This window comes from Cervus elaphus, chromosome 5, assembly GCF_910594005.1.
Source record: "Cervus elaphus chromosome 5, mCerEla1.1, whole genome shotgun sequence".
NCBI classification, from domain to species: Eukaryota; Metazoa; Chordata; class Mammalia; order Artiodactyla; family Cervidae; genus Cervus; species Cervus elaphus.
Window position 1 is genome coordinate 111327429 of NC_057819.1, and position 25534 is coordinate 111352962.

Here is a 25534-nt window from a genome sequence, read left to right on the forward strand (position 1 = left end):
TGAAGACGTGCCTTATTGGAAGACACTTATTTCCATTACCCTGGGTCCCTGAATGACTGCATGCAGGAAAGCCACTAGGCACCCCCCTTAGGCTCAATTAGCACCTCAGTCTTCTGATCATACAATCTGCCAAAGTTTGGGGGCCGATAACCTGAGCAGGCTCTGCAAGAAAGTCCAAACCAGCACAAGTCTAGACATTGGGATCAGAAAGTGGTGGGGTTTTCCAGACCCAGGTTTAGTTCTGAAACAGTTGAGAGGTGAGGATCAGGGCAGAACCACAAAATGTGAGGTGGCCCAAAGCAAAATAAAGATTTTGCCCCTAGTATAAAAATTAAGAATTTCAAGATAATGACAGCAGAGCATTGAACCAAGTACGGTCCCTCACAAGCATGAGGCCCTGTGTGAACAACAGGTCACATGCCTATACAGTTGGTGCTGGGCTGGGCTATGTTACACTCCAGAGGTCAAAGGTCTCAGTCAGCGGAGGCTGCCTCTAAGGGCAACATCTAAACAATGTGCTTGGCTAGAGCTACAGGTGAGTAAGCCAAGCTGAGTGAAGCACAGAATCAGCTGTAACTTCCAGCAAGGTGCCAGGGCAAAAGGAAGGGGTAGAGTGAAGCCAAGGAAGTGGACAGAGGCTGGTAAGCTAGAGCAGGGGTATGGATGGGCCAGCAGGGCCATCCAGTCCTGGGGAGGCTATGGAAACTAGGCAGAGAGGCCCCTCCTGGTCAGACCAAAGCCACTGCAGCATTGATGTGCAGCCCAGTCCAGATTCCACCCAAAAAGTCACCTTCGAAGTAGATGGAGAACCCTGCCAGAAGCAATGTATCAGCCCCCAAGCTCTCTAGAGTGAGCAGTCAGAGCAATGGGTTTGATAGCAGGGCAACGCATAGGGAGACTGTATTCCTGGAGAACTGAGGCCCCAGGAAGCAGAGGACCAGACACTCATATGACAGGAGCATAAATACGTTCTTTCATCCTTCCTGCCTCCTCTGTACTTTTATATTTCCTTTTATTTTCCTTTAATGTCTCAGTAAAGTTCCCTTTGAAAATTCCAATCCAGTTCCTCTGTGCTGAATAAAAAAGGGGGAAAAGAGGACAGGAAAGTTAGGTAAATGGAATTTCCTGGGTGAGGGGGGATGGTAGCCATCCGTCTACTTGGAGATCTGACGGGAGCTGTCACTCAGCTTTCACACCAGGGGTGATGCAGTTGACTGCCACGCCATCCAAGTGGGATGGCCCCTTACTTCATCTCAACCACAAGGGGTCATGGGAATCTTGCCCTGTGCGTCACTGAAATGCACATGGATCTCCAGGCTGTGTGGGCCCGAGGCTGAGGAGCAGGGGTCCTTCTTAAGGAGCCCCTTGCAAGTGATACAGCCAATTATGACTTTGGTGAGGAAGCCGGGCTCCTCTGAGCAGTCTTCCTTAGTTCTGAGTAGTTGACCTGTAGAAGCCAAAGCCCCTTCTGGAAAGAACTGTGAAAAGCTTAACCTTGGGCACAGGTGTCGAAGCTGAAGCACAGAGATGGGCAGAAACTGCTCTGATCGCCCAGCTGCTCAGAGCTGGAGCTGGAGCTCCGGCCCCTCTGCCCTGTGCCAAGAGGGAGACCAGGCGGAGGAGCAGGGTCTCTGTCTCAGACCCAGGGACTGACCAGGGAAAGCTGCAGGCGGCTGGGGCTGCTCACTCAGTGGACGGACAGCGGAAGGCAGCCTCTCCTTGCAATGGTGCCAGACAATCGAATCTTGGCCAGACAGCTATTTACTAAATTTGGATCAGAGAACTGTCTTCTGTTAACCCTTCCATGTCTAAGTCTTTGGGGGCGGGGTGTTCTCTATTCCTGGAGCCCTGTTTCAGCGGCAGTAGGATGGGAGGAGGGTTCTCCTTGGCTATATCTGCTCTAAGAGATGGTGGTGAGGGTGGCAACAGTGACCAAGCTGGCCCACCGGAACTCTACTCGAGGATCAGTATGCAAGGATCACAGGCCAGAACGAAAGCAGGCAGAGGACAGAAATGAAACCGGCCATCTGGAAACATGAGAGTAAGGCTGCAGGCCACGGGGAAGCCGGACCTTGGACCATTAGGGAGTGAGACCACAGCAAAAGCAGGCATCAAGCCACAACAAAAGAAAATAGGACTCCCGCCAGAGTGTCAAAGGTTTGTGGGTCACAGAGACATCAGACCACAGAGGAGACAAAAATCAGGCTTCGGAACAGACCCACGTCACCTGGGAGTCAGAAAGAAGGGAGCTGCGCCTCCCCGTAATACCAGGTTGCGGGCCACCGAGGCCGCACTCCCAGCCCTCCCCGCAGGCGCTGCGCCCAGCCTCACTTGAGCTGCTGGGTAATGAGCTCCTCGTCGTTGAGGTAGCGCAGCCGCTCCTCCTCCACTAGGGTGCGCTGCCGCTGCAGCGGGTCCTCCTGCCGCCGCGCCGCCTCCGACACGCGCATGCTCAGCTCCGCCTCCGTGCCCTTCAGCAGCGCGCGCAGCGACTCCAGGTTCTGTAGCTGCGGGACGCAGATGGGCCGGTGGACGGGGGTGGGAGGGAATGGAGGCGCGCTGCGGGGAGAGGACTGGGAGGAGGCGGGCAGAGGACAGCCCGACCGCGGGGCGAACTCCACGGACGATACTGCTGCTTGGCTGTGGCCGTGAGCAGCAGCGGAAGGGGGGGGGGCACAGGCCGAGGGTTACTTTCTGGGGAAGCATAGAAGCAAGAGGAGGATGGCTTGGGGATGGTGGAGGGAGGCAGGACTGCCAAGTTGGGCCGTGCGGAAGGTGCGGCTGCTTGGCTGTGGCAGTTAGTTGCAGCGAAGGGGTCGGGGGAGGAGGACAAAGTTTCTTTCTGGGGAAATATCTTAGAGGCTGGAGAACGGGGTAGGGGATATTTGGGGGCAAGAGATGACCCTACCAGGGCCCTGCCCACCTTGGGGCTGCATGGCTGTGGCTTCGATGAAGGACTCAAGCACTGTGGTTTGACAGTTTCCTTGGCTGGGACCGGAACATAACTAACACTTGAACCTAGTTCTAAGGCCGAGTGGAGGCAATGGTGGGGGGAGCCGAGATCTTACCCATTGCCCAGATGGCAACTCTCTGCCCCCTCACCAGCCTGTCTCTACTCATTATTCTCACCTGATGGGCCCCGGGGCACTCTCGAGGAGCGGGCACAGGGATGCCAGGCTCCTGACTGGTAGGACCATCTGCCAAGCAGGGCAGGCTGGGGAAGGCTGTGTGGGCTCAGGAAGGTAACGCTGAGGGGATCTGGGGGAAAGGCTTCAGCCCAAGGGAGGGGATGAGGGAAGGGAAGGGACTGGGACTGCCCTGAGGGATACTGACAGGAGGAGGGGGCTCAGTGGGGTAGGCTGGGGCTCCAGGAAGGCGGGAAGGATTCAGGGAAAGGGAAAGAGGGCCCACAGGGGGACACGGGCCAGGGGTGGTGGCTTGGTGAGGGAATAGAGATTCAGCGAGGTGACGGGAGTTCGAGGAGGGTTTCGGAGAGCAGCCCAGTAAACGGCGAGGGACTCGGGATGGGGCAGACTCTTGGGAAGGAGTTTCAGCAAGTAGGTGGGTTCTGGTAGGGCGGGGTTTGGGGGGGCGGGGCCCCGGAGGGGTGGTGGTTACCTGGAGCTTTCGCAGTTGCTGAAGCTGGCTGCGCAGGTCGTTCGTGCTGTTTTGCAGGCCACGCAGGTGCAGCTGCACCTGCAAACGGTTGATGGCAGTGGGCTGCCCCGCAGGGGTGCTGCTGGCCGGAGGCGGGGGAGGGCCGGACACTGGGGTGGCCCCGCTGCTCCGGCTGCCTGACCCACAGGCTGCAGACAGGGACCACAAAGATGGGAGAAAGGGAATGAATCGTGAGCTGGGAGAGATCGGGGTAAGATCTTCCCCACTCGTGGCCCCACACAGTAGCCAGGGAGAAGCGTAGCTCTGGCTCCCTGCCCCAACCAGTGGTCAGCCTTTCTGAGGGGTCAGTGGTCAGCCTTTCTAAGGTGACTACTCATTTACCCATGGAAGCCTGGTGATGTAGCCCCTTTACAGACTAGGAAAAGACCAGAGAGGCTAAGACAGGGCAAGGACCTCTGGGGGAGGAAGAAAGGGTCACTCACGTGCTGAGGGGGTGGCTGCTCCATTGGAGCCTTCAATCTTCTCACTGTGGTACAGGGAAAAGATAGCCATCACGGGGTCCAGGCTGGCCCCAGACTGTCAAAGCTGGGTGAGACTTTAACGTAAACTCTTCCAGTCCCCTGGTCTCAGGATGGAGTCCCCGAGAAGGGAAGGGATTCACCCAGGGCACCATGATGAGACATGGGCAGAGCTGAGCCCAGGGCTCTTGCTGCTTACTTTCCCTTCCTCTTGCCCCAACCACAGGCCTTTGGCAGTGGTGTTGGGAAAAGAACCTCACCTGGGGGTCTCAGGCTCCGAACCTCTCAGTAGGGCACTCTGCACCAGGCCTGTGAGGCTGGCAATTTGCTTCTCCATGGCCTCCATGCGCTCCCTAGGGAAGACAGTGGCCTTGATCAACTCCATCTCTGGTCATGGGGTCCCTCCTGCCCAGCCCCCCTCTCCTAAGATTGATAATTAGAGGAAAACCATTTCCTCCTCAGCCACCAGCACACAGACCATTCAAAGGGCCTCAACACCTAAGGATCAAGTCCACAGCCCTCCCACACACCTAACACTGGAAATGCCCTTCCCCATTTGACAGTCTGGAGAAGGAAATGGCAACCCACTCTAATGTTCTTGCTTGGAGAATCCCAGGGACGGAGGAGTCGGGTGGGCTGCCATCTATGGGGTCACACAGAGTCGGACACGACTGAAGCGACTTAGCAGGAGCAGCAGCATTTGACAGTCACCCCCTCCCTCTCCAGACTCATCTCTCATCACTAGCTCCCTAATGGGTCTCACCCAGGCCCCCTCTAGACCTCTGCACATATATTCCCCCTGTTAGGCACACCCTTCTCCCTACCTCTTTTCTGACACCATCCCAGAGTCCCCAACTGCCTTGAGGAATACACCCTCCCAAGGGAAGAACAAATTTGTTTGTTTGTTTTTAACTATGTCTCCCCCACTTGACAGGGCAGGAGCTGGGTTTGCCCAACTTGGCATAAACAGTGCCCATTGCAGTGCCTGGCACACAGGCCACAAGAAAGCTATGTGAATGAATCATTTCTCCTCACCTCTCATCAGTGCTGCTTGAGGGCAGGTGCCATGATTACCTCCTCCAGCCTTGCACCCTTAGCAAGGAGCTGGGTGATAGGCACGAGTTCCCCAACTCGGAGGCTACTTAAAGAAATGTACCTCTTTCATCCCCACTTCTTACAATCACCCCCTCCCCAGTGGATTTCAGCCGGCCTTGTGCTGGACAGCTCTCAGGGCGGCACGTTTTGTGCCGGAGGAGGAAAGGCATTAAATAGAGTTCTGTCTCAGCCTCAACTCTAGTTGAGGAAACTAAGGCTCAGGGACCAGATGCAAACCCAGGTCTCCAGGCCCCTTGTTTGGGGCCCTCTCATCCATCCCTTGGGGCTTGCAGATGAAATGTCTGTCCAGTGCCTGCCCTGGCGCGGCCAAGATAACCCTGGTGACCCCTCAAGGATACTCCGGGTCTAGAAGGACTCCCGGGTCTCAGAGTCCAGGGGACAGCCTGCCACGGACTCTGCCGCGTCCCCTCTAACCCACCGCACCCGCGCATCACCGAGCCTCGCCAGCTCCCTCACCTGGTTTCCGTGTCCTTGGCTGGCACAGGCGGCCCGAATCCAACGAGCGGGCGCTCCCCAGGCCCGGGGAAGAGCTCGGAAGGGGGCGCTCCGGCCGTCGAGGAGCCCCCGGTGCTGCGGGTCTTGCCTCCGGGGCTCTCGGCGAAGACCGACGAGGAGCCCGAGTCTTTGCGGAAGGACTGGCGCACCGGCGAGCCGCGGCTGGGCGGCCCCGAGTAGGGGCTGTGCGGCGGCGGGGGCCCGCCCGGGGGCGCGGTCACGTCGGCCAGCTTCTGCGGCGACGAGGGCGGCAGGCGGAAGCCGTAGCCGTCGCCGTAGAGCGGGCCGCCGCCCGCCGCCTTGTACAGCGAGTCCTCCAGGTCGGACTGCAGCGCGGCGGCCGAGTAGGTGCTGAGCGAGCGCACCGAGCCGCGCTTGTACAGGCCACCGGCGCCCGGGTAGGCGAACGGGTCGCCGGCGGCCGCCGCCAGGCTCAGGCGGCCCTCGTGGAGCAGCCCGTAGGGGTCGGCGTAGAGGCCCTCGCCCTTCACCAGCACCATGCCGCCCGCCTTGCCCGCCAGGTCCTCGTCCGGCTTCACATCGCGCCGCTCCAGGATGGCGCTGGGGCTCGGGCTAACGCCCGGGGCGGCGGGGGCGCCTCCCAGCCGCTCAGCCGCGTGGTGCACCGGGCTGCCGGCGTAGGAGGGCGGGCGCCCCCCGGCGTATGAGAGGCGAGAGCGCGACGGCGAGCCCGACGGCAGCCCCGATGGTAGCCCCGGCGGCGGAGAGCCTGAGGCCAGGTGTGGCGCTGGCGACAGGTTGTTGAGGCGCCGCGTGGGCGACGACTCCCGCGACGCATACACCATCTCTCTCTGTGCAGAAGACAATCCCGGAACCCCACAAGCCGGTCACAAAGGGGATCCCTTGCCTCCTGCTTAAGGAGCCAGCAGCTCCCCCGACCCCGTGACGCTGAGGAAGTCCCTTCTGTTCTCTGCCTCCCCACCCTCCTGCTGCATCTTCGACCCCTTTCCCGTCAGGGCTCCCAGGACGGAGGAAGAAGTGGCAGAGGGCCAGGCACCAGAGAGGGGAGAAACCTCCAGCCCACCCCATGGTGGGGGATGGAAAGCCAAGAAGGAAGGGGCGGTTCCTGAGAGCGGTCTCCTAGGATATTTAGAGGCAGGTTTGAGAAATCCTGATCTGACCAGAGGGGAAAGTAGCAGATGAGGGGAGGGACACCTCCAGGATCCACATTAACGAAGGCCATCCTCTGCTTCAGCCTCCACGTTCCCTTCTCCAAAGCTGGCCCTGGTCCCTGGTGACAAGTGGCTAGACTCTGCTCCTGGACCCATCTGCCCAACCTCCCCCATGCCCTGGGCCTCCCCAGCCATACCCGAAGGTCCCCGTTGGTGAGGTGTGAGCCAGGGAAAGCGGCGTAGAGTGGCTCCTTCCTATAGATCTTGATGATACTGCGATCCTGGATGTCCCTGGGGGGAGGAAGGGGTGCAGAGGGTCACCATCCCCCAGCCCTGCGATGAGAGGGGGCACCTCCAGGCAAAGGGGAGAGGGGTGGCAAGAAGGGCCGCGAGGTCCAACCCCTTAACTCCTTGCTTAGTGAATCTCAGGCTGCCTGCCACCAACACACAACCAGCATCTTCTACCCGTTTACCTCGGCCTCACGAACTATTTTCAGTTTGGCTCAAGCCAAGGCCAATCAGCAGGGGTATCGGATGAATTAAAGGGGAGGCGGTGGGGCCGAGAAGACCGAAGAAGGGGGCGGGGCGGTAAGGCTCCGGGAGGAGAGGGGGAAAGGGCTGAGGCTAGGTGAGGAGGAGGCTGGGGAATGACCTGTGGCTTCGAGCCCCCCTCGGAGGAGGAGTATCGGGGAGCCCACCCCATTCCCCCCGGGGCCACGCCCACCGGACGTCCTCCAGCTCGTAGAAGACGTTGCGAGCCTCATCTTTGATAAGGATGGCTGTGTTGGGCGACTTCAGCATGCCCATGGTGAGCTTCTGCGGGAACATGTGCGCGATGAGTGCGTGCAGCGTGTCCAGGCTGCTAACCTCGTGCGTGATGTGCACGCGCCGAGTCTCCTCCCCGAACTGCAGGAACAGCACCCCTGCAAAGGAGACGCCACCCTTGGTGTCGGGGCCGCCACCGCCACCACGCCGGCGGCTCGGGGAGCCTTCGGGAGTCGCGCCGGTCCCGCAGAGGCAGGGTCTGAGGCCGGACGCCGCCCCGGAGTGCAGGTGCACCCAGGCACTCCTCATGCTGCCGGCCTCTCAAGGCACCTCCCCGACCCCAGGCAGGTTGGAGTCCGGATGAGGAAATGGAATTGCGGGCCGGAGCAGTTGGGGCAAAAACTGAGAGTGAGCGGGAGAGATGAGGGAAGCGGGGAATGAAGGAAAGGGGGGCTGATGAAGGGGGTGGGAGAGGGGAGGCTTAGAAAGGGAGAGAGGGACAGGGAAGGGGGTGCGGAGGGAGACAGAAGTGAGGGAAGAGAAGTGGAGAAGCCTGGTAAGAGAGCTATGAGGAGGGAGAGGCCCTGAGGGGAGGAGATTGGAGGCGGAGGGGTGGGCGGGAAGATGGGATGGGGGAGGGGAGCCAGAGTCTTCCTAGAAAGGTGCGTGAGGAGAGATGAAGCGGTCAAGGGGAGGGAGAGGATGCCGGGACGAGCAGACCAGAGGGAGGAGCCAGTGGCCAGGAGGGAAGATGGACAGGCAGTACCTGGTGAGCGCAGCTTGGTCTGGCTGGCTGAGCGGGAGAGGGGTAGGCTCTGTCGGAAGCGGTTCATCCTACTGAAGCCTAGGGGGAGCTCGGCCTCTGACATGGTCTCCAGTGACTCGGCCGAGGCGTACGACAGCTTGGCCGCCTGGTCTGCCAGCCCAGGCTGGGCTCCCTGAGTGTGGCGTGAGCTGCGGGTCTGCAGGGATGGGGCGGGGGGGGGCGAGAGGAACCAGGCATCAGCCCCTTTGCTCTGCCCCCTGCCCCCATCCAGGCCTGGGGAGCCCCAGCCAGCCAGCGAGACACACACACACACACACACACACACACACACACACGAGGGTCTCCTGGATTTCAGACTTGTTGTGTGGCTGCAGGAGAGTTCCCCAACCTCTTGGGGCCTTGGTCTCCCCAGGACACCCAGCAGGTAACGACTGGGCAGAGGACTCAGGCACCCTGGGAAGCCAGACAAGAAACCATCTGAGCGGGGAGCCATGGGCACGCCTGCTATTTTAAGCTTCCAAAGAACAACAACAACACAAATTTGTCACCGAGGTGAGCAGCAGAATCGTTGAGCAAATTGGGGCATTAGTTCCAGACATTAATTAAGCGGCGGTTTTGTGAGTGATGAATTTATCCTTCGTGGAGTTCAGAGGGTTGGGGTGGGGGTGGGAAACAGGGTCCAGGAAGAAAACAGAGAGCTAGGGACCCCGGGATCCCAGTTCTTGGAGGCATGGCCCCTCACAGAACTGGGCACAATGTCCTGGACCTAGGGTGACTGGAAGAACCACCCCAAAACCCCCCAAACCAGTTGGATGCCAGTTTCAAACAGACTACCTGCCTAGTACATGCAGTGCACATGCTCAGACCACACAAGCACATGGCCTAAGTGCCAGGCCTTAGCCCCTTCCTGCATGGCACATGCTGCCACATGGCCAACGTGCCTGGCTAGCGGCCCAGAATGGCCTCCTCCAGCTCATCACAGCAGCCCTTGTCCTGAAGCTACAGCCGAGGGTGATATCTGCCTGGGGCTAGGGAAGGGTGTCACCCAATGACCATCCTCTGCCCCAGGGACAGTTTGATTACCCTCTCTCTAGGAGAGGGGACACCCTGATTTCAACTGCACTTCAAGAACCTACTTTTGGCGGAAGGGCTGGAGCTCTCATTCAGCCACAGCTCCTTCCAGTCTGCCCCAGCTCCTCCCCTCAAACCTGGTTGCTGTCAGAAACTCATTTATTTAAGGGTGAAAGATAATGAATCAGATCTACATCATTCTGTTATGCAACATTATATATATATGAGATGTATCACATATACATGTTATCAAGAAAAAGATCATGTTGCCCAGTTGTATTTTTTTTATAAAATAAATTACCTAGTTTAATAACCACAAATCATTCAAAACCATAAACATTGGTTATCTTGGGGCTGAAACACACCTTTCTCTTTACTTTATACATTGCCTGGCTGTTTGAACTTTATACAATCAGAATATATAATTTTTATATTTTTTGTTTTTTATAATGCTAGTGTCTTTTAAAAATATTTATGTATTTATTTGACTGAGTTGGGTCTTTGCAGCATCGGGGATCTCTCATTGCAGCGCTTGGAGCTCTCTAGTTACAGCTCTTGGGCTCAGTAGTTGTGGCACGCCCGCTTACTTGCCCTGCAGCAGCCCGCTTGCTTGCCCTGCAGCAGGTGGGATCTTAGTTCCCCAACCAGGGGTCAGACCTGCGTCCCCTGCAATGGAAGGTGGATTCTCAACCACTGAAGTACCAGGGAAGTCCTCATTTTTATAATTAAAAAAACAAACAAACAGTAAAAGTATCTCTAAAAAGGAATTATTCTCCTCAGCTCCCTCCTTCCCTAAATCCTGATTAACCCCTAATTAATCTCCATCTTCCTATTAACTCAATTTAATGTTCCAATCGGATTAGCACTCTCAAAAGAGAAAGCATCTTCTTCTGATGAGCAATGTGCCCAGCTGTCCCCAAAGTGGCTTCAGAGCTTCAGGATGCTGCAGATCAGATTTAAGGACATCGGTGGGCATCCAGCTTTGAGCATAATGCTTTGATCAGTGGGTGGGCGTGGGTCTGGGGAGGAGGGAGGCTGCATAGGAACTGGGCCCACTTGGGGGATGCCTGGGCCCAGACTTTGGAGCCTGCAGTTCAGTTCTAGGCTGATCACCAGGGCCAGCCTGTGCCCCTCTCTTTCCTCACAGTGTGGGGAACCAGGCTGGCCTGGTGGTCATGAGGTTGCCAGGCAACTGGAAGGTCAGTGGTTGCCAGGCTAGTGTGGATGAGGGGCTACAGAATTCAGGCAAGATGAGGCAGCTAGCGGGGATGAAGAGTAGGGGGTGGCCACATCACCTCGGGGGGACACAAATGAGTTGCTGATAAGAAGATGGAACAGGAGCCAGAATGAAGGGGACTAGGGATCCTAGGGACTGAGAAGGCAGCCCCTTGCCCAGGGAACCCTGGGAGAAGACACACCACATTCCCTGCCCCACCAGTTCCAGTCTCCATCCTGGTCTTCTGGGTTCTTATTCCATTCTCACAGCCTTTGTAGAAAACCCTCTTGAGAAGAGAGAAAGCGCAATAGCGCTTCTCTCCAGCCCTGAGCTGGGACAATAGAGCAGAGAAAAAGTGAGACATCCAGAAGGATTTCCTGACTACAAGGGAGATGGGAAGAGAACAAAATAGTAATTCAAACAGAGCTCCGCAAAGATAGGAAAGGGCTTCCCAAAGATGGGAAGCAGTGAGCACTGGTCCCCGCAGATGCTCCAGGGAGGAACTGATGACTCCTAGTCAGACATCAGACAGAGGGAACTTTGAGTAGGGGTGGTCAGACTAGGGCCTGAGGTTCCCAAAGGCTGTCCACAGATGGGGGCAGAATCACTTGGAGCTTTTAAAAACACTCTCTCCAGGGCTCACATTCACTGAATCTGAATCTCTGGAGGTGAGAGCCTGGGGTTCAAGGTTTTTGACAGGTTCCCAAGGTGATTCTGAGTGGAGAATCATGTCAGCATCCATGATGCTAACAGCTAACGAGGTAAGGCTCCCCATGGGCCAGGCTTTGTATTTAGGACATGCAGTCTCTTGTCCCTTCACTTTACATCAACTCTATGATATAGATACTGCTCCATTTTATGGAAGAGAAACCAAGGCTCGGGGAATTTATATAACTTGCCCAGGTCACTCAGCTAGTTAGTAGCAGACTGGAATTCACCACCCAGCAGTTAGGCCCTCAGCCACATGCATTGAACCACTATGCGCTACTGCTTCCTACAAAAAGCCTATAATGCCTGACACCACGAATCTACAATTCTGTGGTTCTCTGATTCAAGAACTTCTCTTTGGGAGGATGCATGCAAACAAGATGTTTGGAGCAAGATGGCACTGGGGGAGTCTGGAATGTATGCCTCCCACCCCCTGTCATGATGCCCAGGATTTGAGGAACCGGGGACTCCAGGATGCAAGCAGCAGGCTAACGTGGTTTAGTTCTAACTCTGGTGCCAAAGAAGATGGGGAGGTCCCAGAGTGTGCTCCCCCAGGGGTCAGAAGGATGTCCTTGGAGGGCACAGACGGATCTCCAGCTGTGGATGGTCCGAACTCTCCAGAGGAGGCAGGAGAGCACCATCCTTGAGCTCAGCCCTCCACTTGGGCAACAGGTTTGGGGGGTGCAGGGCTGTGAGTCTCTTGCCTGGCATGACCAGCTCTTTCCATAGTGGAAAGTAAGAAAAGGATGAGGGACCTATTGTAGTCACGGGGCCTCCTGTCTGGAGAGGCCTTCCTCCTCCAGATTTAGAAAATGAAGTCTGAGTTCAGAGAACAAGGCCCTCAATAAGATCGTGGGATCCAAGTCCCTCCCTCTGAGCCAGCTGTCTTTCCAAGCAGGGGGAAATGCCTCTCTCATTCCCAAATGCCCTTGTGTCTCAGGGTAAGCCTGAGCATCCCCCACCCAGATTCCCAGTAGGGGTGGCCCAAACTGCCACACTGGCTCCACAATCTCCTGGCAGGCGAACCCAGGCTCTCTCAAAGCAGCAGCCCCAGCCTGCAGCCCCAAGGCCCACCGCCCACACCAGATGGTCCCCTGCAGACGCACACCCCTGTGCAAAGCATGTGCAGGGAGGGGTGAGGGCGGGACAGCACATGCAGTTGTCACAGAAGCAGAAGCACCACCACTGACCTTGAAACTCCAGTAGTTTGGCTGCTGATGGAAACAAGAGAAGAGATGGTTATGTGGGGGCTGGGAGGGGAGACTAGGGCCAGGGGTAGGTTAGAGACCCTTGGCACTCAGCATTCAGCCCTGGGCCCTCCACCCTCCCAGGAATGGGAAGGAAGCCATGCCTGGTACATCCCACTCTCTCTGGAGACCGGGGATGGCCCTGAGCAGGCTCCAGGCCTGCTAGCAGGGGAGGGGAGAGCCGTTCCAGATGTTTCTAAGTCACGCAATCTAGTCACGGTAACAGTCCTCAGAGAGTTACAGGCAGGAAAAGACGCAGATGACCATGATATGAGAACACGTGAGATGCTGGCAGAGATGAATCAGAGCTGCGGGGTGAGAGAAATGGCATCTGGTTGTGTCAGCTGAGGGAAACTTCCCGAAAGAGGTGGCATTGGAGCTGGGCATAAACAAATGAGCAGCTGGAGGTTGGGAGGAAGAGCATGGGCAGAGGGCCTGGGGCAGGCATGTGCTGGGTGTGTTGAGGGGACAGTCCAGTTGGTTGGGGCAGAGCCTGGGAAAGTAGCATATTAAGCTGCGAAGGGACTGGGGCTAGAGCAGCACCCTTAAATGCTGAGCGAAAAAATTTAGACTTAACTAAACGAGGTGGACAAGCAGAAAGCATTTGAGTGAAACCAGGTGGGATGGGAAGTGGACCACAGGAAGGTTGACGGGGCAGGGAGTGGAAGAGGGAGGCAGGGAGCCAAGGCCAGGGCAAGCAGGCCTGTGTGACATGATGGACCCAGGTTTCAGGGAAAGTGGACAGATGCCCATCACCCCACAGCCCTGGGCAATGGATGGGAAGCCACAGGCAGCAAGGGATCGTTGGCGATGTCCTGTGGGTGGACAGATGAGAGAGTAGGGCTCCTTGCTCCCCCAAAATGGGCGTGTTAGGCTTCTCCTCATTCACAATAACCTAGAGTCACCCTGCCTTCTCCGGAGACCAGAAGGCCCCTCCAGATGGCTAAGGACAGGGAGGAATGGCCCGGAGGCTAGGCTGGTTCTTGGCAAAGCTGAGGGCACCCTGCTGACCGGTGCCAGCCTCAGCAGGGAGACAGAGGCAGCAGATGGCCTGACCCTGGGGTGCCTGGCACCAGCAGATGAGATTCCCTAGGCCTCAGAGCCGCTGGCAGAGGAGAGAGACACCAAGGCTCCCTGATGGCAGAGGGCACCTCAGTGGGGTGTCCTGTGGATCTGAACACTTCATGGCAGGGAGGAGCTGGAGAGGGATTCTGCTGGGAGGAGGCTTCAGACCTTTAGGGTGGGGATGATGCCACTAGGGCTGGGATGAAGAGGGTTACTCACCAGGACCATCCCATTTGGGTCACAGCCCTACTCCTCCCCCTAGCATTGCCTCCAAGAGATGCAAAAAAATAATCACATGACTGGCAGAGGAAGGGGACAAGGAAGTCTGTGCCCTCGCCAGTAACTAGAACCATCTATGGACACATTTCACCCATGGGTGCTGAGTGGAGTGGTGGGCAAGGGGCTGGAATAGCAGGCTCTAGCCACAGCTGCCCATGGCCTGGGGAAGGGAAGGGGGAGCAGAGGGAGTGGACATGTGATCGAGGTTGGGGCGGGGAGGCAGAGCCAGGCAGAGGGCAGGGGAAGGTTTATGATGAGAGTCATGTCTGCAGCCCCAGTGGTGATGGACGGCTCTGCAGAGAAGGCCGCCGTCCCTCATTCAGCTGCACGGCCCTGGTGTGCACACAGACCACCCACAGAGCTGTGTACAGACTCTCAGACAACCTCCCATGAGAACCTCACCACAAACACACCCAGAGCAACAGACACACCCACAAAGGGACAAGAAACACTCGGAGAAGAGCCGGCCACAGTCTGAAACACAGAAACTCAGACGGAGATATCCGTAGGTGGACCAACCCCAACCATACAAACATGCACAGCCTATTCCCACCCCCACCCCGCACCAGACACTGATCTGCTCACACACACTTCTACAAGCAGAATCACAGAGGAACCCCCCCACCCCAGCCCTAGCCCCTAGGGAGTCACGGAAACACATAGAGACAGGGATGCCCACTCACACATATGCATACACATACACAACAACTGCAGAGACACACAAAGCCACACACACACACATACTATGCACACACAAAGAGAGAGTCGCATGCCTCCCTCCCCCCACTAGCCGGGTCATGGTGCCTCTGGCCACCTCAGCCACTGTACCAGGCCTGTGATGTCCCAGACGTCATGTGTCAGGTAGGACAATCATGTGTCCTGATTCAAAAGAAGCAGGAAATGCCCCTCCCCCACCCAGCCCCAAAAGTCAACACACCAGGCTCAGTATGTGACTGGTGCCCACCTCACATCTCTGGGAGCGGAAGAGGGATGGGTCCCGGCTGCAGCCATGCTAGGTGGGCCCCCAACATGGGCCCGCCTCAGGCAACACTAGGCACATCCCTGGGGCACTCAGACCTGGAGAGATCACCAGCTGGGCCCAGGGGAGAGGCCTGGGTGGCACCAGGGCCACAGGACGGGCCAGCCAAGCCCCACTAGCGGGCAGAGGGAAGAGTAGCTGTCTTTGTGTTGGTGAACTTGGAGTGAGGCTGGGACCGGAGTCCCGGGACTCAGGGCGCTGGCTGGTAGGGCACGCAGAATGCTGCCCCTCCGTCCCTCCTGGAAAGTGGGAAGGATGGTCCTCTCAGGGTGTCCTCACTAGGGTGAGACAGTCTCCTGGCAACTCAGTGTCCTTGGAGGGGAAAACCGTAGTAGCGAGGGGGCCTTGGGGATGTCGTGCATCCCTGTCTGTCTCTTTCCAGGGTATTAACCCCCTGGGACAGCCTTGGGTGACTGAGAGGAGCAGAGGCTCCTCCTGTTTGTGAAGGTAGGACTCCCCTCGTGCAGTCGCCAGCACCCTTTCCTCCTCACCCTCTTCCTGGTGTCAGCTCCTCCCGCCCTGCCCCACACGGTGCCTGGTGTTAGAGGCCCTCTCAACAAATATTTGGCCACAAATCATTGCCAAGAACTCTGGACCAGCCATGGGCAGGGGGGTGGGGCGGTGTACCTCTGCATGCTCTTCCCTGGCACCACTCTCCATCTCCTGGCACCCTGCACTGCTCAGCCTTCTAGGTCTTTTCCCTGGGAATTGCCCAGCACCAGAAACCCCTGGAAGGAGGACAGGGGGCAGGAAGGGCCCAGAGAGATCTGGCTCCCCAACCCAAGGGTAAAGCTGTCTCCCTCCCCCAGACTCAGAAAGGGGGTGTCTCACCTTTCCAGAGGACAGTGAGACTGTAGAAAAAAGGAAGGATTGCACAGGAAAGCCACTTGAGGGTCATCACATGTAGGGAAGAGTCTTAGGGGAGCAGGGGAAAAATGAGAGGGTTCTAAGAGGATAATATGGAAGTCAACCATCCATTCTGTAGGGACCAGGCTTTCAGTAATACGGGCAAGGAGATTCCTGGAGACCCAAGGAAGCAGTGCCAGTGGGTCCTCAAACTCCCAGGTGAGAAGAGGAACCAACTTCTTCCCTCCGGGGGGTTAGGAGTTAACATCCTGCCTCCTCCACCCTAGGCACCCTTGGTGGGGGTGGGGGGGTTCTTCCCTCCCCCTGCAGCTGGTCCTTTCTCCCCAACTCCTTCCCTGGGAGGGCGGGGCCCTGTCCCCTGGGAGCTTCAGCCCCGCCAGCTGAGGTCTTTCCCCTCCCCTGGGCAGATGTCCCCTGCAGGCTAGGTGAGTGCATGACCCCTCCCTGACCTCCAGCCCCAACGACCGCGCAGCCTCGGGAGAGGGAGGGCACCCTATGGGTCGGACCCTAGCTCCAGTTCCCTGGCTCCGCGTGCACCGGCGCACACACCCACCTCTAACTCCAGTGAACACGCGTCCACGTAAACACTCGCCCCCCACCCCGCCCAGGCTGGGGCTTCTTAACGCCCCCCCCCCACCCCCCGCCAGGGCTCCAGCCTCTCACCGCGACGCACGTGCCTGACTCCCCCGCGAACACGGCCGCCTCGTACCCCTTCCCCAAGCAGAGTGTGGGTGGGGGGCGGGGGTGGTGGTGCTGCAGGACCGGCGCTGAACCGGAGGCGAGGGCGCACCCCGGAAAGGTCATGACTTTCTGAGGCTGGGGGAGGGGGCGCCAGCCGCACGTCGGGGTAGGGGCCGGTCCCCTGCGGAAAGCTGCGAACGCGATGGGGGAGGGGAGGGGGCGTTTCTCAGGGATCGGGAACCTCAGCGGCCTGCGCGCCCCCAGCCCCAGACCGCCCCTCCGAGCCGGGTGGGAGGGCCTCCCGTCTCCGCGCCCCCGCCCCGCGGAACCCGAGGCGGCGACCCCGGCCCCCGCAGCCGCTCCCCCTTACCTGCGGCCACAGGTGTATGCGCGGGGGTCCCCCAGCCCCAGGTCGCGCGTCGGGCAAGGGGAGGGAGGGCGGCCCCCTACTCCCACCCACCCGGGCTCTCCCCTCCCCCGGCCGCCTCCGCAGCCGCCGCCGCCGGTGCCCTTTGCTGCAATGCGAGAGCCGCCGCCGCCGAGCCGGCCCGGGCCCCGGTCGCCCCGGTAACCGCGACTCCACCTGGCGCGGCACGGCGCGCCGCCGAGCACATCCTCTCCCCGGCCCCCTCCCCGGCGCGGCCCCGCCGGCGCAGCCCCGCCGAGGAACGGCGGAGGCTGGTGGCTGCGTCGCCGCGGTCACCCGATACGCCGGCCCGCCGCCCGGGACTCGGGTTGCAGCAGGAGAGAGGGAGGTTAGACAGCTTAGTGGAAGCGGGGGAGGGGCTGCGACTTGGAGTCTGGCCTTCGGTCCCCTCCCAGGGTCTTCTTCAGGCCTCCACCCCTAACGATCCGGCCTAGGGTGGTGGGGAGGAGAGTGGCCGGTCTCCGGACCCGCCACCCTCTGAGCTTACAGCCTCTCCCCACCAGGGTCTCTGCGGTGCACCGTGAGCCTTCTAGCTCTCCAGTGATTCAATTCCGAGCCAAGCCTGGGCGACCTAGGATGCCTAAATGTCCTCGGTGACGTCTGATCCTGCTCGACTGTGTGACTCTGGCATTTGCTGAACGTCTCTGGTCCCGCACTTCACAAAAAGGGGCCTCAGACACAGTCATCCGGAAAGAGAAGTTCAATAAGGACTAGGTATAAAGTGATGACAAGATCCTGTGCACGGCCACTGTTCTCTGTACTTCAAAGCCCTGGGGGTGAAGACCCCTTCAAGCTCTCCCCTTCCCTCCAACAGAGTAGATTCCAGATGTGGACAGGCCTGGGGCCCCATAACCTGGGACACCAAGTTCACCAAATCCAGCCTCACTTCCCTCCACCACTCCAACTCAAGACATTCCATCTGCTCCATTTGGGGCTCACACCTCATCCCCATTCCTGTCCCAGTCTGACCTCTATCGCACATGTGACCACTCTAGATGAGTCCATTCCACTTGCTGTCTAGCCTCGGGGGCAGACACATCTCTGGTCTCTAAGTTTGGTCAATACTGGGCCAAGACCCGGGAAGGGCAGTGGGCTGGGTGCCCTGTGAGTGATGCCAAGCACGCCAATCTCATGCTAGACTTGAGTTATACACAGCTAAGAGTCCCTGCTCTGGAGCCATTTCCTAGGCTGTCACGTTTTTCCTTCTCCTCATTCTCGTTGAAAAACTCAAGACTTCCTGCCCTTCTCCAGGGGAAGGAAGCAGGATGCACAAGGGAGAGAAACGGTTCCCTCTTAGATTCTCTGCCACAGTGCCTCCTCTGCCACCCTCAAGTCAAGGCCTCCTTAGGGCTGCCCCTGGCCTGTTGCAACTCTGACTCTCTGGTCCCTCCTCCCCTCTGGGGCTTCAGATGCCTGTTTTTCTCCCACGGAAATGTCTAGGCCTGAGCTGGGAGGCTGAGCCCTTAAGATACTGTCTCTGGGTGTCCCTGTCCATCTTCCCATCAGGGAAACTGAGGCATGATGAAGAACCAGGCAATCAGTTCAGAACAAGTGGCTAGATGCCAAGGTTGTCTTCAAATTTTGAAATTAAGCATCGGACGTAGCGAGAGGGGTGAGAGAAAGACATCATGAAGGACTTCCTGCTGATGAGACATCAGGGAAAGGCTGGGTCTGCTCAGAGATGGAGGGCGGGTGGGGATAGAGAAATGAGATGGTCTGCAGTGGGTGTGGGAATTGGGCACGAGAGATTCCTGAAAACCAGTAGGGGAGGGTAGGAGAGACATACTCCAGTTTAAAAGAGGGAAGAATTTTTAAAAAAAACTTTTTTTTTTTTAATTTGAGGAAATACCCCTCAAAAAAATTCCTTCCCCAGAGCCAAGCTTTGGCACAGGTTTGGGGAGGTAATTGGAGAAGGAAATGGCAACCCACTCCAGTATTCTTGCCTGGAAAATTCCATGGACAGAGGAGCCTGGTGGGCTACAGTCCATGGGGTCGCAAAGAATCAGACACGACTGAGTGACTAACACTTTCCCTTTCCCTCTGGGGCGGGAACAGTAGGAATTAGACTATCGGGGGAGAGTACAGGGCATAGGAGTCTTCTGAAAATGCCGGCTCCATATAAGAGCAAGGGGTGCAAAATTAAAATCCTGGATCTCCCCTTTCCCAAAAAATATCCTCCCCAAAGCCCAAGTCTGCCATGGGTTTGGGGGGTGGGAGGAGGCGGGTGACTCACCTGGGCCGGCTGGCCAGCCCCGGAGGGGGCGGAGTCGCCGTGGAGGTGGGAGCAGAGGGAGCTGAGAAGGCACACGGGGTCCACGGTCCAGCCGCCAACCTGTGTGTGCGAAGCGGGGGACACCCCATTAGGGGGAGCGGGCAGGAGCCGCTGGGGCACTGGGACGGGACGGGGCGGGGAGTTCTGGGGGCCAGTTTGGCGCTGAGCTCACACTGCAGAGGGACCCTGCAACACTGGCTAGTCCCTTACCAAGTCTATGCCTCTAACTAGGGCCCTCCAGCTGTTTCCGGGTCTTTCTCTCCAGAAAGCCCCCGGTTGGAGGCTCTCTGAGCCCAGGGCAAAGCCTTCCCCAACAGATACTCCTGAAGTCCTGTTCATCAATTCTTCACTGCCTCTCTGGACATTCTGCAAGGGAGCTGCCCCTCACCTCTCCCCTCTTCCAGCTCTTCACTCCCTCCTGGCTGAAGCTGTCACCTCCTACCCCACAGACGTGGGAAGGAGGGGGCCTCACCCCAGCGTACCCCTGCCCTGCAGCACCGCCTTCCTGCCCCCCATCTCAGGGAGGCCGCTTTCTTCTCCTACACCACACCTGAGACTGGAAACCCATCCCTTCCTGGTTCCTCCAGGCCCTCTTCCCCCTCAGCATCCTCAAAGTCGTCCGTCTCTCATTCGGTCACCCCACAAACATGTACTGAGCCCCAGCTAGGCTTAGGCACTGAGCACTAGATGTAAGTGAAATGTCTGTAGATCCTACCCACTTATACGCATGGCAGGGAATGAAAGAGTGAAGGAATAAAGGAATGCATTTGTGAGTGGCTGTGCTTTGATTCATCTACTAAGTATTTACTGAGCGCCTGCTCTGTGCCAGTGAACGTGTCAGACACATAGGAGGCCCTCAAACATGCCCACATCCTCTCTCCCAGGCCTGCTGCCCCTTGAGGCTGCCATCCAGTCTGTCTTCATGATTTTTTTCTGGCCAGACCTCCCCAGACAGGTCTGCAGCCCAGGAGTCCTGTTCCCTCGCCACCTCCAACCCCTGACACTGGCCGTTACATCATCATAGCTCAAGAAAGGAGCTCTCTATACCCTGTGGATCCACAGATCCTGGCTGGTCCCAAGGGCTGTTTCCAGACTTCAGAAGTGCAGGGGGCCCTCCTGCTGGGCCTTCCTCCCCTTCCTTGGGGATATAGGACATTCCTGGTCCCTCCCCTCTTCCCATCCATCCTGAGCCCTCTCTCTTCTCAGACTCCATTCTGCCTTGGTGACTACACTTATCCCAAGTCCCACTTCCATTTCTGCCCACCTCATGCTCAACCCCCTTTCTAGAGTCTTGAGTTGTATATTCAGTGCCTAAACAGACATCCTGGTGAAACACTCCTATGCCCCCTCTAACTCATCTCCCCTCTTCCAGTCCCTCACCCTCTCAAATATTTCCCTCCCAACCATTTTATTTCCCCCTAAGCACCACCACCATCTCCCTATCACCCAGGTTTTTCTGTCTTTGCCTTCTGGATCCAGACAGCAAACAAGCCTTGCTCATCTTCCTTCCACCCCACCTCCACCCCATCCCTTTCCCTTCATCCTTCCTAACACACTCTCTTCCTGCTTTCCTGCCCCTGCCTCCAGACACTCCCCCTGCCCCCTCCTATTCACCATCTAAAAACAACCATGGCCCTCCTAGTTTCCACCATCTGGCCCCCACACCTCCCACGGCCTCCCACCCTGAGCTTTCTTCATCAGCCTGTTGGACCTCTATGCCAGTCCCCAAAGCAACTCAGATCTATACTCACCTCCCATCTTCCTACCTCCTAAAACTGTTCTCCTCCTCTGTGACCATTCAGACCCTTTTCATCCTTCTAAGCTTAGTTTAAGTACCTCTTCCTCCATGAAGCCTTCCCTGATCAGGGCTGTCCACCTGATCTCCCTTCCTCCAAACCCTCTTCCGACTGACTGTGCTCCTTATACTTAAGTTTCACCCCATCTAGATCACAAAGGGCCTTGCCCCCTCCTCCTAAGTCAGAGCAGCAGAAGGAATCCACCGAGAGGGACCCCTGAAAGGGAAGGCCTGATCGCCTTCATCTGCAACTCTCCCTTATCCCAGTTGGAACTCTGCTCCCGGGAGCGCTCTGGAGATGGGAAAAGGTAAAGGTTGGACAGAACTGGAGGTGGTATGAGAGGCAGATAAGGTACGAGATATGCTCCAATGTATCTTTGTTCCCTGCAGTGAAGATGGAGGTGGGCACAGTCTTCCCCCTACCTAGCCACGCCCAGCAGTACTTGGAAAGGGAGACAGAGCCAGACATCTGTGGGAGCAGGGACTGACACCCCAAGGCTTGACTGAAAGGATGCTGGCGTGCTGATGGGAACAACTCTCCTCCCCTCCACTCTTTTTCCCAGAGTAGATAATGCCTGAGTATCAACAACCAACATGCAGCAGCTGTCAAGGCCCCGCACCAATGTGGGACTGTCCAGTCCCAAGAAAGAACTTCCTTGCAGACAAGAAGGCCTTACTCGGATGCAGACATGCATCCAGGAACCAAGGATCTGGGAGAGCTTTACAAAGGAAACATCACACCTCATGTAGAAGGAGACGAGTCCTGGACCAGGGGAGCTGGAGTCCCGACTCGCCTCTAAGGCTTACTGATGACAGGAGAGGAACAAGGCAGAGTGGGGAGTCCTCTAGTTCAAACTCACCCAGCAAGTCTTGGGGGAAGGAACAGGTGAAGAATGGGGGAGGAGGGAAAGGCGCCAGGAATTCTGGGCTCTTTCGGGGCACAGCAGACCCAGCCTTCTGAAGCTCCCAAGGCCTGACCTTCCCTTAGGGGCCATATCACAGAGGTGCCCACCCCAAGGTACTCCAGCACCGGATGGACTCTCAGACCCAGAACAGTCAGCCCTGGAGGCAATCCTTTCTTCCTCCCCACCACTCTCTTGAGCTCCCAGACAGCCTTCCTTCTCAGCCCACCAGCCCCAGGTGGAGGCTGGGCTTTCTCTGACCAGTCCCATGCTCCAAATTCCAAGACTGCAGGCAGAGGTCTGGGCGCTGAGCCCCCACCCCCTTCCTCCCCAGGCTCCCCAGAGCCAACCGGCAGACTTCTGCATCTCCCACTCTGCCCCAGAGGCGTCTCAGAATCAGGATGAGCCTGGCGTCCGGGGCGCACAAGGCAGACCCCCTCCCCAGCCCGCGGCCGGCCCCACTCACCTGCTCCCGCATCCTGTCTTGCTGACCCCGCAGGGCTAGGGCATGCTGCGGGTACTTGCTCTTCAGGTGGTCCATGAAGGCATCGCGCTTGCGGTCGGCATCCGCCTTCTGGAGCCCGCTGAGCGCCTCCAGGCTCTGGGCGGCGATCACCGTGTGCCGCCGCTCGGACGTGTGCACCAGCCCCACGTTGGAGAAGCGCCGGCCCCCGCTGCCCCCGCCGCCCCCGCCCCCCAGGGTCCGGTACTCCCGCGGGTACTCGGCATCGTCTGCAGACAGCATGGGGGGGCTGCTCCGCTCCGGATCTGCGAGGGGGAGAGGGGGTTCGGCGGGGTCACGGTGCGTGCTCGGCCTGGGACTGCCCATCCCCCACTGGGGTCACTGCGAGGAGGGGCTGACCTAAGGAGGGCGGCAAGAGGCCCCTGGGGGTGAGGCAGGGACTGCCCGACAGGCACTAGGAACAGAAGAGGCAGAACGGGGGCAAGCAAGAAGGCTGGGGGGCAAAGGCAGTGTCCAGCTTTCTGCTCTTCTGCAGGGTTTGGAGGATAATGATGCGGGTTAGGTGCTGGCCTTAGGAGCCAAGAAGGGGCTGGGAGTAGGGGTCCTGGGCACCTCTCCAGCTGCACATCCCCTTCCTCCTTCCTTAAGCTGGGGTGAACAGGGGAGGGAAGAGGAGTTCCTTTTAGATGCTTTCTGCAAACTGTGGAAAAGAACCTGCACTGTCTTTCTTTCAAGAGCATCCTCTTGGGAGTGGGGTGGAGGCTAACCTCCTCCCTCAGACTAGCATGTCTAGGACATACTTGTCTTTAGGCTGGGGGTCGGCTTGGAAAAGGGCCAGGACTAGGAAACAATGGGGGGGTGGGGAGTGAGGGCAAAAATCACACTTCCAAGAAGATGCAGGTCCAGGGTCTGGGGCTTGGGACCCCCTTTTCCCTCCCCATCCCCAAGACAGACAGACAGACAGACAGGAGAGGCTGGGCACAGAGAAGACAGTGAGAGATGGATTGGGGACAAACTCAAAGAAAGCAGACAGAACAGCTCAAGCTTTCCCCGCTGGGACCCTCCCCACCCCCTCCCTTCCTTCAGTCTCCCTCCCAACACACACAAGTTCAAGACCTATAAGGGACGCACAGGGGACAAAGGACAGTACAGAAGTGAAAAAAAGAGAAGGCCGGGGGTTGAGGTCTCCGTGCAGAACTCTGAAGCCCGTCCCCACTTGCCCACCAGCCCTGAGCCCTCCCCTGGCCTCCCCAGGCCCAGTTCTGCGGTCTCCCATCCTCCAGCCTCCATGCTGACCTTCCCATAGCCCAGCAGGGACGGCGGTTCCAAGGTGTCACCCACACCAGGAATGGGAGGAACTGCTGGGGCTTACTTGAGCCATATTCCTGGTCATAACACGAATTTGCCCTCCCTCATTTCCAGAAATCATCCACTTAGCAGACAAACACAGTTTTCCCAGCATAACCCCAGCCTCACAATTCACTAGTCTCAAAGGTGAAACCCTCAGGGTGCCTTGGTTTGAAAGCATCCAGCACTGTAGCAGACACAGGCAGCCCAATGCAGGGGCCGATGGGGGCAAAGGAGGGGCGCTGAGGATTCTGGCACCTGGCCAGGTTCCCTCCAGTGCAACCTCTCTTGGCCCCCTCCCTCCACACATCCACTGTTCCTCAGGCCCCTCCTGTCCACCACAGGAGGCAAGAGGACATTCAGCCACGTTCCAGGGAAAGCCACCCTTTGCCCAACACACACATACACTCCTCCCTGGATGTGGCCGAGGCGTGTAGATCTCCGGGACAGACACCCAGTCGACCCAGCACCTCCCACCAAAACCAAGGGAAGAATGGCTCCCAGAGACCCAGAGCTCTGAAGTTTCCAAGGGTCTGTCTGACTGATCAGTTATCATGGCCTTCAAACCTCGCTGCACTGCTGTGGGGGTATTACTGTAATCCCATTTCAGAGATGGGACTGTTGAGGTCAGTGAAGTGCAGTGACATGCCCAAAGCTGCAGTAAGTGGTAGAGGCCAGACTTGACTCCAATATTTACTAGATTCACCTCACCCCTTCTCACCATGCCTTCTGACCAGACGACAACTGTTTGCTGCTGGAACAATGATACCACTGGCACTCCTTGTTTATCTGCTGTCTCCCCACCCTGGCGCTGGGTCTGGGGTCCCTCCCTCCCCCAGATATCTGTCCCTTGGTTGTGCTCCCCAAAGTGAGGTCCAGACACTCAAGAGATGACTATGGGAGGAATGCTGCTTCAGAGATTAATAGTTCTATTTTTATTTTCAAGGATTTAAAAAAAAAAAAACAAGAAGGCCCAACTTCTGATTTCATGGGTATCATTCCTTGGGATGGCAGTGAGCTAAGGTTTCCTTTTAAGTGAATGCATTAAATTCAAAGTGAGTTAACAAAGAACAAATTGAGTTTGCATTAATACAGTATGAAGGTTTGCGAGAAAATTCCTGAGGCTGGCACCTGACTAAGGCTGGGAGCCCCAGGGCCATCTTGATGGGGACCCAGCCCTTGCTCTTGAGGCGCTAGTGGTACCCCATGGTGGCCAGTGAATATGGCTGGAAAGAAGTGACCTGAAAATCATCCAGAAGAAGGAGGGCCAGGATGGGGGGTTGGTGCTCTGGGTGCTGGAAAAATAGCCCCAACCAGAGTCAGGGGATTGCCTCCCATGACCCTTAAACTCTGTCTTCCACTCACTCTCACCACCAACAGGAGGACTGCTACCTCATGGGACAGCGCTGAGCTGGAAGAGACCCTCCATGGCGGAGCGCCCTGGATACTTACTTTGTTATCTTCCTTTGCCCAGTGTGGGGTGGATTCTGCCTATAGCCTCACTGCTGGAAGCCCAGCTTTCAAGCCCAGCTTGAGCCCTGCCTGAGCCAGAGGGCGCCCCCCACCCGCCTGCGCCAGCCAGCCAGGCTCGCCATGCCACCTAGGGCTCTGGATACCTAGGTGCACTGGAAAGGTCAGTTCTCATCTGCCCTCCTGCCCTTCCACGTCCCTGGACTCAGAAGAGCTCCTCATGCCCACCTGCACCCTCTGTGCCAGCTCCTGGGGAGCTGTGCCAGCGTCCTTC

The 25534-nt window shown here is 57.7% G+C and overlaps 1 protein-coding gene across 3 annotated transcripts in view; it reads right to left on the bottom strand.

Moving 5' to 3' along the window:
- SRCIN1 (SRC kinase signaling inhibitor 1) overlaps positions 1-25534 on the bottom strand; it is a 71092-nt gene that overhangs the window by 24489 nt on the left and 21069 nt on the right. The window contains exons 3-13 of one of the 3 annotated variants that reach the window (XM_043904358.1): positions 22447-22748; positions 19245-19343; positions 12597-12620; positions 8412-8607; positions 7605-7803; positions 7078-7171; positions 5709-6559; positions 4397-4489; positions 4101-4144; positions 3619-3806; positions 2332-2507 (exon numbers count right to left, since the gene is read on the bottom strand). In XM_043904358.1, the coding sequence (XP_043760293.1) occupies positions 2332-2507; positions 3619-3806; positions 4101-4144; positions 4397-4489; positions 5709-6559; positions 7078-7171; positions 7605-7803; positions 8412-8607; positions 12597-12620; positions 19245-19343; positions 22447-22748 (2266 nt within the window). The remainder of the gene's footprint in view (positions 1-2331; positions 2508-3618; positions 3807-4100; positions 4145-4396; positions 4490-5708; positions 6560-7077; positions 7172-7604; positions 7804-8411; positions 8608-12596; positions 12621-19244; positions 19344-22446; positions 22749-25534) is intronic. The other 2 variants (XM_043904360.1, XM_043904359.1) reach the window with 2 other exon arrangements.